The following is a 13,423-nucleotide window of genomic DNA, read 5'->3' as shown; positions in this document are numbered from 1 at the left end:
GCTAGTTCTTCTAAGGCCACAGTCTTCAAATGAGGGTTGGTAGCCCTGAGGGTAAGTGAAGACTCTTCAAAAGGTTCACAGGCAAGACCTTCTAAGGGCACCGGTTTCCAGAACCTCAATGTCCATATCTATGTTTTCCTAAAACTGACATGCTTGAGAACACCTCTGTGATGAGAATGCTGGACTCTCTCTCATCTCCCCCTTCACAATTGCCTTTCTCCCACTTTTGAAAAGAAATGCATGCTTTTTTTTTTTTTTTTTTTTTTTGAGATGGAGTCTTGCTCTGTCCCCCAGGCTGGAGAGCAGTGGCTTGCTCTCAGCTCACTGCAACCTTCACCTCCCGGGTTCAAGCAATTCTCCTGCCTCAGTCTCTTGAGTAGCTAGGATTATAGGCACACACCACCACGCCCAGCTAATTTTTGTACTTTTAGTAGAAACAGGGTTTCACTATGTTGGCCAGGCTGGTCTCCAACTCCTGACCTCAAGTCATCCACCCTCCTTGGCCTCTCAAAGTACTGGGATTACAGGCATGAGCCACCACACCAAGCCGAGAAATATATGCTTCTAACCCATGCTGAATCTTATGAGAAGGCATCTCACCAGCATATGCAAATTTCCAGAATACCACACGAAGATATAATTTGATAACTAAGTATTGAAAAAGTAAATAGAGATACTGCTTAGTCTAGAGCCTGTTAGCTAGGCTTGTTCTCTCCTTTCGAATCAGAGGTTTCTGCTGCAGACATGCCCCACCAGACCCTTAGTGAGACAAAGAAGAATCCGAGTTTGATATCCTGCTTCATATTTATTGGAGCTGGGAGTACTGGAGCAGCACGGTATGTCTTGTGTCCGGCATTTTTCAGTCCAGATGTTAGTTGGGCCAGAAACAATAACCCAGAACCCTGGAACAAACTGATTCCCAATGATCAATACAAGTCCTACTCAGTGAATGTGGATTACAGCAAACTGAAGAAAGAAGGCCCAGATTTCTAAATGAAATGCTTCACTGTAAATCTGCTTCGAATTAGGATCTTCTAGACGCCATCCACACACCTTTCCACTTAATCAGGAAATATTTCTCCTCCGCAAACATGAAATCATGCTGGTGTACTTCATTGGACATTACACTGATGAATAAATAAATGAAACGTGAAAAAAAGAAAAGAAAAAGCAACTAACTTTAGAATGCCTATAAAATCCCTTTTTTTGGCTTCTTGTAGAAGGAGTCTTATACTTAACTCGGTGTTTGATATAGTTTGGATGTTTGTCCCCACCAAATCTCATGTTGAAATGTGGTCCCCAGTGTTGGAGGTGGAGGCTGGTGGGAGGTGTTTGGGTCCTAGGGGCTGATCCCGTGAAAGCTTCCTGAATTCCTGACCAGAACAGATGCTGGGGCTATGCTTTTCAACCTGCAGAATCATGAGCCAAATAAACCACTTTTGTTTATAAGTTACCTAGTCTCAGATATTCCTTTATAGCAACGCAAAATAGACTTGCAGAAAGTTGGTACTGAGAAGTGGAGTGCTGCTATAAAGATACCTGAAAATGTGGAAGTGGTTGTGGAACTGGGTAATGAGCAGAGGCTAGAAGAGTTGGCAGGGCTCAGAAGAAGACAGGAAGATGAGGGAGAGTTTGGAACTTCTTAGAGACTGGTTAATGGTTGTAATCAAAATGCTAATAGAAATATGGACAGTAAAGGCCAGACTGACGAGGTCTCAGAGGGAAATGAGAAATTTATTGGAAACTGGAGTAAAGGTCACCCTTGTTATGCCTTTGCAAAGAGCTTGGCTGCCTTGTGTTCATGCCCTAGAGATTTGTGGAAGGTTGAACTTAAGAATGATGACCTAGAGAGCTGGGTGCAGTGGCTCACATCTATAATCCCAGCACTTTGGGAGGCCAAGGCAGGAGGTTTGCTTGAGTCCAAGAGTTTGAGAATAGCCTGGGCAACCTAGTGAGACCCTGTCTCTAGAAAAAATTTAAAAATTAGCCAGGCACGGTGGCACATGCCTGTAGTCCCAACAACTTAGGAGGCTGAGGTGGGAGGATCTCTTGAGCCTAGGAGGTCGAGGCTGCAGTGAGCCATGATCGGTGCCACTGCACTCCAGCCTGAGTAACAGAGTGAGACCCTGTCTCAAAAAAAAAAAAATGATGATGACTTAGGGTATCAGGTAGAAAAAATTTCTAAGTAGCGAAGCATTCAAGATGTGGAATGGCCGCTTCTAACAACCTATGATCACATATGGGGGCAAAGGAATGACTTAAATCTGAAACTTACTAAAATGTTAGTGCAGTGTAAAAATTTGGAAAATCACAACCTGGCCATGTGGCAGAGAAGAAAGTAGCATTTTCCGGAGAATCCAAGAGGGCTGTGGAGCAACCACTTGCTAGAGAGATTTGCATGAGTACAAGGGAGGCAGGTGCTAATATCCAAGACAATGGAGAAAAGGCTTTGAAGCCATTTCAGAAATCTTTGAGGCAGCCTCTTCTATCACAGGCCCAGAGGCCTGGAGGGGTGGGGGAATGGTTTCAGGAGCAAGGCCCCAGTCCATGCTGCCCTGCTCAGCCTCAGGACACTGCTCCCTAATCCCAGATGCTACAGCTACAGCTGTGTTTCAGAGGGCCCCAGATTCAGCTCAGACCACCATTCTAGAGGGCACAAGCCATAAGCCTTGGTGGTTTCCATGTGGTGTTAAGCCTGCAGGTGTGCAGAATGCAAGAGTGAAGGAGGCTTGGAAGCTTCTATCTAGATTTCAAAGGATGTATGGAAAAGCCTAGGTGCCGAGGCAGATGCCCCCTGCAGGGGAAGTGCCCCCACAGAGATTTTTTACTAGGGCAGTGCTGAGGGGAAAGATGGTGTTGGAGCCCCCATACAAAGTCTCCACCAGGGCACTGCCCAGTGGAGCTGCAGGAACAGAGCCACTGCCCTCCAGATCTCAGGATGAGCCACTAGCAGCTTGCAAACTCAGCATGGAAAAGCCACTTTAACCCATGAGAACAGCCATGTGGGCCACACCCAGCAAAGCCACAGGGGTAGAACTTCCCAAGGCCTTGGGAGGCCACCCCTTTCACCAGTGTGCCCAGGATGCAGGACATGGAGTCGAGGATGATTGTGGAGCTTTAAGACTTAATGTTTGCCTTGCTGGGCTTTGGACTTGTGTGAGGCCCGTTGCCCCTTTCTTTTGAACAATTTCTCCCCTGTGGAATGAAATGTTTACCCAATGCCTGTACCACTAATATATCTTAGAAGTAAGTAACATGGTTTTTTATTTTACAGGTTCATAGGTGGAAGGAACTTGCCTGGAGTCTCAGATGAGACTTTGGACTTTGGACTTTTCAGCTGATGCTGGTACAAGTTAAGACTTTGGGGGGCTATTAGGAAGGCATGATTGTGTTTTGCAAGGGGAAAAGAACATGAGATTTGGGGGGCCAGGGGAAGAATGCTATAGTTTAGATGTTTGTCCCCTCCAAATCTTCCCAGTGTTAGAGGTGGGGCCTGGTGGGAGGTGTTTGGGTCATGGGGGAAGATCCCTTGTGAATGTCTTACTGCCCTCTCCATGGTAATGAGTGAGTTCTTGCTCTGTAGTTCATGCAATAGCTGGTTGTTTAAAGGAGGCTGGCACCTCCTGTCCTCTCTTGTGCTCCCTTTCTCACCATGTGACATGCCTGCTCCCTGTTCACCTTCCACCGTGAGTAAAAGCCTGCTGAGTTCCTGACCAGAACAGATGCTGGTGCCATGCTTGCACAGCCTGCAGAACCAAGAGCCAAATAAATCTCTTTTCTTTATAAATTACCCAGTTTCAGATATTCCTTAATGGCAACACAAAACAGATTAAAATTCTTCCTCATTGTACCTTGCACAGACATAGACATGCTCAAGTAATACTGTTTGAGTGATTGCCAATTGTAACCTCTGCAGATGACACCTGGAGAACTAGCCCTTGCCAGTGGCAACCACACCCCAGTCACCAAGTTCATCTTGCAGGGATTCTCCAAATATCCAGACCTCCAGGAGCTTCTCTTCGGAGCCATCCTGCTCATCTATGCCATAATAGTGGTGGGCAACTTGGGAATGATGGCACTCATCTTCACAGACTCCCATCTCCAAAGCCCAATGTATTTCTTCCTCAATGTCCTCTCTTTTCTTGATATTTGTTACTCTTCTGTGGTCACACCTAAGCTCTTGGTCAACTTCCTGGTCTCTGACAAGTCCATCTCTTTCGAGGGCTGTGTGGTCCAGCTCACCTTCTTTGTAGTGCATGTGACAGCTGAGAGCTTCCTGCTGGCCTCCATGGCCTATGACCACTTCCTAGCCATCTGTCAACCCCTCCATTATGGTTCTATCATGACCAGGGGGACCTGTCTCCAGCTGGTAGCTGCGTCCTATGCATTCGGTGGAGCCAACTCCGCTATCCAGACTGGAAATGTCTTTGCCCTGCCTTTCTGTGGGCCCAACCAGCTAACACACTACTACTGTGACATACCACCCCTTCTCCACCTGGCTTGTGCCAACACAGCCACAGCAAGAGTGGTCCTCTATGTCTTTTCTGCTCTGGTCACCCTTCTGCCTGCTGCAATCATTCTCACCTCCTACTGCTTGGTCTTGGTGGCCATTGGGAGGATGCACTCAGTAGCAGGGAGGGAGAAGGCCCTCTCCACTTGTGCCTCCCACTTTCTGGCCATTGCCATTTTCTATGGCACCGTGGTTTTCACCTACGTTCAGCCCCATGGATCTACTAACAATACCAATGGCCAAGTAGTGTCCGTCTTCTATACCATCATAATTCCCATGCTCAATCCCTTCATCTATAGCCTCCGCAACAAGGAGGTGAAGGGCGCCCTGCAGAGGAAGCTTCAGGTCAACATCTTTCCTGGCTGAGCCCTGCAAGGTGACTTGGTGGAATGAGGAAGGTGTAACATCTTCCAAAGCACACTATGAATTAACCTAACCAACCAAGAGCAGCCCTGAAAGATACATGACTCAGAAAAAATAATTACCTAAAGTCATGCCATGAGTGAGAGGGTGAGTATCTAAAATCAGGGGTTTCACATCACGACCAGAGATAGTTCAATTACACCACGACCACAAGTTGAGTCTTTATTGGCAGCTTATTGTAACTTCCAAGAAACATCAGACAAGATGCAACACAGTCATTTCTGTTTTGCCACTGATTTAGAGAACTGGGAATGGGCAACAAGTGACTTAGTTCTTTTTTCCTGCTCTGAAAGGAGAGATAACCAGGATAGAGATGTCCTTATTTCTTATTGCAACCACATTTTGCTGAACTGTTCCATGATAACCTCCGGATCCAGACAGATCTTTTCTTGTACGTCTGTATCTTAGCCAAATGTGTGTGTGTGTGTCTCATAATTCTCAAGGGTTTGGTGGCAGGGGGACGTGTATGATGATTAGGCAGTTACATCATTATATTAGATACTGTGCTTTGGGAAACTGATGTTTTAAATGTTTATATTTGGCCTATCTTTAAGTGTACATGTCATATGGTGTGCATATGTGTTTTATAGAATCACACAAATGATGAAGCTGACCTTGAAGACCTAATTCAGGGTTGAGCACTGGATTAGAAAGCATACTCTTAAACCAATGCAAAGTCCTAATCTGAATGGAATTGGTTTCAGCCTGAGATTTTTGGATTACTAAAAAGCTTTTTTTTTTCAGATATACCTCAAGACAATTATTCTAAATACAGAAAATCTTACTATACAAATAGGTCTATCATAGCAGCTTACGTGAAAATCAAAAATTGGTAATGACCTAAATGTTCAAAAGAGAAAAGGATTAAATGCCTTATTCCCTAGATGTATTATAACATCAACCATTACAAATTATGCTTGTGAAGACTATGTAATAACATAGAAAACAGCAGGCCAGAACATCTAGAGTGCAATCGCAATAATCTAACAGAAACAAGAAGCCTAAAAATACAAAAAATGTACATTATAGTTTTAGAAGAGGAAAAATGTTTTTCTATTTTTCTCATTTTCCAAAACTTTTTTAATGAGTTTTTTGTTTTTTTGTTTGTTTGTTTGTTTGTTTGTTTGTGACAGAGTTTTGCTCTTTTTGCCCAGACTGAAGTGTGATCTCAGTTCACTGCAGCCTCCGCCTCCTAGGTTCAAGTGATTCACCTGCATCAGCCTCCCAAGTAGCTGAGATTACAGGTGCACGCCACCACACCTGGCTAATTTTGTATTTTTAGTAGAGACAGGGTTTCACCATGTTGGCCAGGCTGGTCTTGAACTCCTGACCTCAGATTATCCACCCACCTCGGCCTCCCAAAGTGCTGGGATTACAGGCATGAGCCATGGCGCCCAGCCTAATAAGCATGTTTAATTTTGATACTTTGTTCTTGTTACTAGTGGTGAATCCATACAGGTCTGTGGCAAATTTGATCCATGCCTCCTTGGAGAGAAAATTCAGCTGAGGGGCAGATGTAGGTTTAAGGAAGAGGGAGAGACTGAGGCAAGTTTTAGAGCAGGAGTGAAAGTTTATGAAAAACTTTTAGAGCAGGAGTGAAAGGAAGTAAACTTCGAAGAGGGCCAAGTGGGCAACTTGAGAGATCCAGGTGCCTTGATCAACTCTTGACTTGGGGTTTTATACATTGGCATGGTTCTGGGCCTTCTTTTCTCCTCCTTTGATTCTTCCCTTGGGGTGGGTCGTGCACATGCTCAGTGGGTTGCCAGCACTTGGGAGGGGCCACATGCGCAGTGTGTTTACTGAAGTTGTAGGCATGCTCACTTGAGGCATTTTTCCCTTGCCAGTTTAGTGTTCCTAGAAGAAGACCACACAGGCCGGGCACAGGGGCTCACGCCTGTAATCCCAGCACTTTGGGAGGCCAAGGCAGGCAGATCACAAGGTCAGGAAATCGAGACCATCCTGGCTAACACAGTGAAACCCCGTCTCTACTAAAAATGCAAAAAAATTAGCCAGGTGCGGTGGCGGGGGCCTGTAGTCCCAGCTACTCCAGAGGCTGAGGCAGGAGAATGGTGTGAACCTGGGAGGCGGAGCTTGCAGTGAGCCGAGATAACACCACTGCAGTCCCACCTGGGCCAAAGAGCAAGACTCTGTCTCAAAAAAAAAAAAAAAACAGAAGACCACACAGCAATTAAACTTCACCATTTTACCTCTTAGCATGCATGCATGAGCCCACTCACCCAACTTCACCCAACTCCTGAAATCTTATGGGGAAGCTGCTGATCATCAGCTTCAGGTGTTTTTTGGGGGGGCAGGAGTTTAGGTTATTTTGTTTTGTTTTGAGATGGAGACTCACTCTGTCACCCAGGCTGGAGTGCAGTGGCACAATCTCGGCTCACTGCAACCTCCACCTCCTGGATTCAGGCGATTCTTTTGCCTCAGCATCCTGAGTGGCTGAGATTACAAGTGCACACCACCACACCTAGCTAATTTTTGTATTTTTAGTAGAGAAGGTGTTTCGCCATGTTGGCCAGGCTGGTCTCAGACTCCTGACCTCAAATGATCAACCCACCTTGGCCTCCCACAATGTTGGGACTATAGGTGTGAACTACGGTGCTGGGCCCACGTGTTTTCTATCTATTGGAAGACTGTCTCTCCCTGGCATTGGCTGCAACCAGTTATTACTTTAGAGAGACAGTTTAACAACCATCACTTGATGGTTGCCTGACATTCCTGGAGGGGGGAACCTGTCTTGCCCTGATCATGTCTGCCTAACTACCTACCTACCTACTACCTACATTCTAAAAATGAACAATTTAAAAATCCCTTCCAGGAAGCTGAGTGTGAAAATTTCTCATTTTTGTCTTCTTTCATTCAGCAAATCTTTACTAAATTCCTCCTATGCTCCACCTACTTTTAACTTATAAACTAAATTTTTAGTATTCAGTTGAAATCAGGACTAGAATCTTATGGAAAAGAGATTTAGTAAAAATTAATCTAATTCATTCATCTCGAAAATATTTATGTGGCAATTAGGTGTAACACAATGTGGTAGGCCCTAGCTTGACAGTCAGAACATCTATTAGACAGATTGCTTATGCCATAGTAACAAACAAACCCCAAATGTCAGTGACTTCATACCACAAAGCTTTCCACCTATGCTAAATTTGAGACATATCAGGTGACTCTCGGGGAAATTTATCCATCCAGTGTCTCCATATCTGAACCCTTCTCATCTTGCAATCCTGCCATCTCACCCTTTGCCCTCCAAGATCTTAATGGTGGGGCAAATGGTCAAGGTCACACAGCATTTTTAAGCACCTGGCCTGAAGCTGGCTCACATCACTTTGACCCATGTATCAGTGGCCTAAAACCAGTCTTACGGCTAATATATGGCAAAGGAGGCTGGGAAATGCAGTCCTTTTTTCACCCAGAGGAGGAAAAAGAAATGAGATTTAGTAAACACATAGCTTTGTGTGTCACTGGCCAATTGGACATTTGATTAGACCATCATCTGTAAGAAGTAGTAAAACATCACTGGAATAAATCAGAAATAAGGTACTGGTTAACTCATGTTTCTACATAATTGAGGTAGACTGTTTCTTTGGGTGGACATTTTAAAACACTCCTTGCCTGGACTGACCTATCTCTGTTCAGCATTTTTTTAATCACATGCCTAAGTTGTATGGTGCCACTACAAGCAGTAAAACTAATGATGAGACCAGTCATTTGATGGCTGCCTGAAGCTTCAGGCCACAGTTACCTCCTTGAATTCTAAAACTAAATAATGTACAACATAGTGGTATCTACTAAGAGTGATTTTATCTAAGTTTAACCCCATAATCTATCACCCAAGAAGTGGCACACACACAAACACATACTCTCATGAAGAAAGAAGAAACTACAAAACAAAAACGCGTTGGAAAGCATGAAAGTCAGATAAAAATACAAAAGTTGAATGTGCATATCATGTGGCTCAACTGTACAATTTTAACTAGTAGACTATAAGCTGCTATCCACCTCAACTATATAAATATTGAATAAGTACTTACAGGCTTTCAATCTGAGAGTGATAAATTATTATCCTGCCCCATCCACTGTTATATCTTCTATGTCTAGAATAATACCTGGCACATGGCAGGCACTCAATAAACATCTGTTCAATAAATGAGTGAATGGGTATCCACATGCTTGTTTTCCTTGGACTAGCAGCACTGTCATCACCTGGGAACTTTCAGATGTAGAATCTGGGGCCCCACTCCTGACCTGCTAAATAAGAATCTGCATTTCGGCTGGGCGCAGTGGCTCACGCCTGTTATCCCAGCACTTTGGGAGGCCGTGGAGGGCGGATCACCAGAGGTCAAGAGTTCAGCCTGTCCAACATGATGAAAGCCCGTCTCTACTAAAAATACAAAAAAAAAATAATAATAATAATCCAGGCATGGTGGCAGGTGCCTGTAATCTCAGCTACTCAGAAGTCTGAAGAAGGAGAATAGCTTGAACCCGGGAGGCGGAGGTTGCAGTGAGCCAAGATCTCGCCACTGCACTCCAGTCTGGACAACAGAGTGAGACTCTGCCTCAGAAAAAGAAAAAAAAAAAAAGAATTTGCATTTTAACATGATCCCCATATAATTCGCATGCATGTGAAACTTTGAGAATCACTGAAACATATGACTCAATCTAGCCCTAAATTTGTGAACAAAGTACGCAATTCTTCTCCTTCCAGAGCTCACAGTTTAGGCTGGGAGAGTGTTCTTAGCAGAGGGAAAAGCATAGCAAAGACCAAGAAGTGAGAAAAGAACAATGTGTCCTCTTCCCTGATCCTCTTTCACCATTGCATGTGATCTACATTAAAATGAGCATTAGGAGGAGAATCAGCATTAACAAAGTCATCATGTTACCTAATATGGGAAGTGGGATGACCTATCCCATAGTGACCTATCCCCAGCAAAACTGGCCAAAGTGATATCTAAAAGTAAACTAAGTAATTTTGATAATGGCAAAAAAGTTAAGCAGTTCATATGAGTTCTCACAGCTAGTAAAGATATGAAGGACCTGGTTAGCTAATAAACATGAAAATCTCATTTTTTGAAGTAACAATTAAAAATCTCAAGATACACTTTCTTGGCTTTTGGTAAGCAATGTGGTTTGTTTTTGTTTAATTTTTTAATTGATGAATAACAATTGTACATATTAATGGGGGCACATAGTGATGTTTTGATACACATAATGTACAGTGATCAGATCAGGGTAATTAGCTTATCCATCACCTCAAACATTTATCAATTCTTTGTGTTGAGAATATTCAATATCCTCCCTCTAGCTATTTGAAACTATATATTATTGTTAACTATAGTCATCCTATAGTGGTATAGGATACTAGAATTTATTCCTCCTAGCTGTAATTTTGTAGCCTTTAATCTCTCCCTATTCCTCCCTTTCCCCTACCCATCCCAGCCTCTAGTACCCTCTGTTCTACTTTTTACTCTTATGAGATCAACTTTTTTTAGCTTCTACATCTGAGTGAGAACATATGGTGTTTAACTCTCTGTGCCTGGCTTATTTCACTTAACATAATGTCCTCCAGTTCCATCCATGTTGCCAGGAATAACAGGGTTTCATTCTTTTTTTATGGCTGAATAATATTCCATTGTGTATACATACCAATTTTCTTTATCCATTCACCTGTTGTAGAACACCCAGGTTGATTCCATACCAAGATACACTTTACAGCCACCTAATCTCCAAAAAAATCTGACCAGCCCAGTGTTAGTAGATGTGGAATGGGGAGTCAGGTGTGAATTGGATTGACCACTTTCAACAACAATTTAGCATCAAAATAAACATTGAAGATATATATACGCTATGATCCTGCAGTTCTATTAGTAGGCATATAATCTAGAGAAATTCTGGCACATTTGCACTGTAAAACATGTACCAGAAATTTGTTTGTCATAGCAAAAAAGTGAAAGTAACCAAATGTCCATCAACAATAGAAATTCATGCATAAGATAGGGCTTATTCATGGCCGGGTGCGGCGGCTCATGCCTGTAATCTCAGCACTTTGGGAGGCCAAGGCGGGTGGATCACCTGAGGTCAGGAGTTCAAGACCAGCCTGGCCAACATGGCAAAACCCCATCTCTACTAAAAATACAAAAATTAGCCAGGCATGGTGGCGGGTGCCTGTAATCTCGGCTACTTGGGGGGTGCTGAGACAGGAGAATTGCTCGAACCTGGGAGGCAGAGGTTGCTGTGAGCCAAGATCGCGCCACTGCACTCCAGCCTGGGCAATAGCGTGAGACTCAGTCTCAAAAAAAAAAAGAGGCTATTCATACATCAGAAACTAACAAGTGGCAAAAATTAATGAACTACAGGCCTCTGCATCAACATGAATGTGGCTGTAAAACACAAGATTGAATAAAATAAGCAAGTCACAGAGAATGTACACTTATTATTTCATTTGTATAAAATTTTAAAATAGGCAAAACTAAACAGTTATAATGTTTAAAAATGTATTACAGATAAACTATTTAAAATAAAACAAGGAATAGTTGATGCAAAATTTAAGAAAGTGTCTACCTCTTATGGAAAGAAAAGGGATAGAATTAGGAGAAGCACACAGGAGCCATCTCAGATCATGCTACTCCACGCGTGATCCTTGGCCCACTGGTATCTGGGTCACCTGGTAGCCTGTTAGAAATACAGAATCTCAGACTCTTTCACACACCTACTGAATCAGAATCCACACTTTAAAATGATCCCCAGGTGATTCATAAGCTATTAAAGATATTTGTAAAGTTCTATTTCTAAGGTGGATGGTACAAAAATGGGTGTTTATTTTAGCAATATTCTTTAAATGCCAGAGGTTTTAATACACTTTTGTATGTATCATATATTTTATAATTTAATAATATTTTGAGGCCAGGCACCGTGGCTCACGCCTGTAATCCCAACACTTTGGGAGACCAAGGCAAGTGGATCGCTTGAGCCCAGGAGTTCAAGACCAGCCTGGGCAACATGGTGAAACCCCATCTCTATTACAAATTCTTTTGAAAGAAAAATAATATTTTTGAAATATATAGTTTTAATGATGTTTTATTTTAAAATATATATAAAGACAGAAAGAAAAATGAAGACCACAAAGATGACAAAGAACTGAAACCAAACCCAGATATTTAGACTCAAAATCCAGGGCTATTCTCACTATAATGATATAATAAGGCCCACTATCTTCTTTTTTTTTTTTTTTTTTTTTTACAGCTCTTGTGCTGCATCAGTAAACAGAACTTTGGTTAGTTTTATGAAATGCAACATCTAACTCCTTGTTTTCTGGGAAAAAGAAACTGTAATGACTTGGAGTTAAGAATGGCCGGGCGCGGTGGTGGTTCAGGCGGGGCACGGTGGTGGCTCATGCCTGTAATCCCAGCACTTTGGGAGGCCGAGGCAGGTGGATCACCTGAGGTCAGGAGATCGAGACCAGCCTGGCCAAAATGGTGAAACCCCGTCTCCACTAAAAATACAAAAACTAGCCGGGGGTGGTGGCAGGCACCTGTAATCCCAGCTACTCAGGAGGCCGAGGCAGGAGAATTGCTTGAACCTGCGAGGTGGAGGTTGCGGTGAGTGGATATCGCGCCGCTGCACTCCAGCCTGGGCAACAGAGTGAGACTCTGTCTCAAAAACAAAACAAAACAAAAAAAGAATGTAAGAATGTGGATACCACCTCACTCACACACACTCATTTCCAGGCTGTAAAAAAATCCCTCACCCTCCTTCTAGCCAGCAAGCATACAGTACCATGTGGCAAAGGTACAGCAAAGGTGGGCTTGAGACCCAGGCTCCATCTTTCTCCTCAGTAGCAAAGGAATAAGGCCCACTATCTGAGTATTTGCCCCAAGACAGTAAATGAACTGACTCCAATGAATTTATCCATTTCTTTTCTTTTCTTTTTTGAGATGGAGTTGCACTCTTGTCACCCAAGCTGAAGTGCAATGGCACGATCTTGGCTCCTTACAACCTCCACCTCCCAGGTTCAAGCAATTCTCCTGTCTCAGCCTCCAGAGTAGCTGAGACTACAGGTGCCTGCCACCACGTCTGGCTAATTTTTGTATTTTTTTAGTAGAGGTGGGGTTTCACCAAGTTGGCCAGGCTAGTTTTGAACTCCTGACGTCAGGTGATCTGCCCACCTCAGCCTCCCAAAGTGCTAGGATTACAAGTGTAAGCCACCGGGCGCCTGGCCGAATTTATCTATTTCTAATGGTCATGCTGCAACTGGATGGACAAAAGCCCATGATAAAAATCGATAAACTACTAGAAGCTTCAGTGGTTTGATCATTTTCATTGCAATATTCTGGAATGGGGGGTGGGTAGGAAAGCTATTTTCCCATTCAGACAGTCCCTGCCTTTAATAATACATATGCTTTCCTGGAAAATGTTTTGGAAAGTAGAATGCCTGAAATTTGAACTTTATACTTAAATGTTTTATTTGGTGGGGGA

General features: G+C 43.3%; 2 protein-coding genes across 2 annotated transcripts; both read left to right on the top strand.

Moving 5' to 3' along the window:
* The first annotated feature begins 744 nt into the window (after positions 1–744).
* On the top strand, positions 745–993 carry LOC116468192 (cytochrome c oxidase subunit NDUFA4). The gene has a single exon (XM_032755267.1). It carries the CDS (start codon positions 745–747, stop codon positions 991–993), a length of 249 nt encoding a protein of 82 aa, XP_032611158.1.
* A 2,923-nt stretch (positions 994–3,916) lies between these two features.
* LOC116468413 (olfactory receptor 5B21-like) lies at positions 3,917–4,876 on the top strand. The gene has a single exon (XM_032151994.1). It carries the CDS (start codon positions 3,917–3,919, stop codon positions 4,874–4,876), a length of 960 nt encoding a protein of 319 aa, XP_032007885.1.
* Positions 4,877–13,423: the final 8,547 nt, after the last annotated feature.

This window comes from Hylobates moloch, unplaced genomic scaffold, assembly GCF_009828535.3.
Source record: "Hylobates moloch isolate HMO894 unplaced genomic scaffold, HMol_V3 SCAFFOLD_5, whole genome shotgun sequence".
Classification (NCBI taxonomy): Eukaryota; Metazoa; Chordata; class Mammalia; order Primates; family Hylobatidae; genus Hylobates; species Hylobates moloch.
This window is presented reverse-complemented; position numbering and strand designations above follow the sequence as displayed.

Coding starts and splice junctions, on each gene's coding strand:
- LOC116468192 (XM_032755267.1), top strand. CDS start 745: ATGCCCCACCAGACCCTTAGTGAGACAAAGAAGAATCCGAGTTTGATA.
- LOC116468413 (XM_032151994.1), top strand. CDS start 3,917: ATGACACCTGGAGAACTAGCCCTTGCCAGTGGCAACCACACCCCAGTC.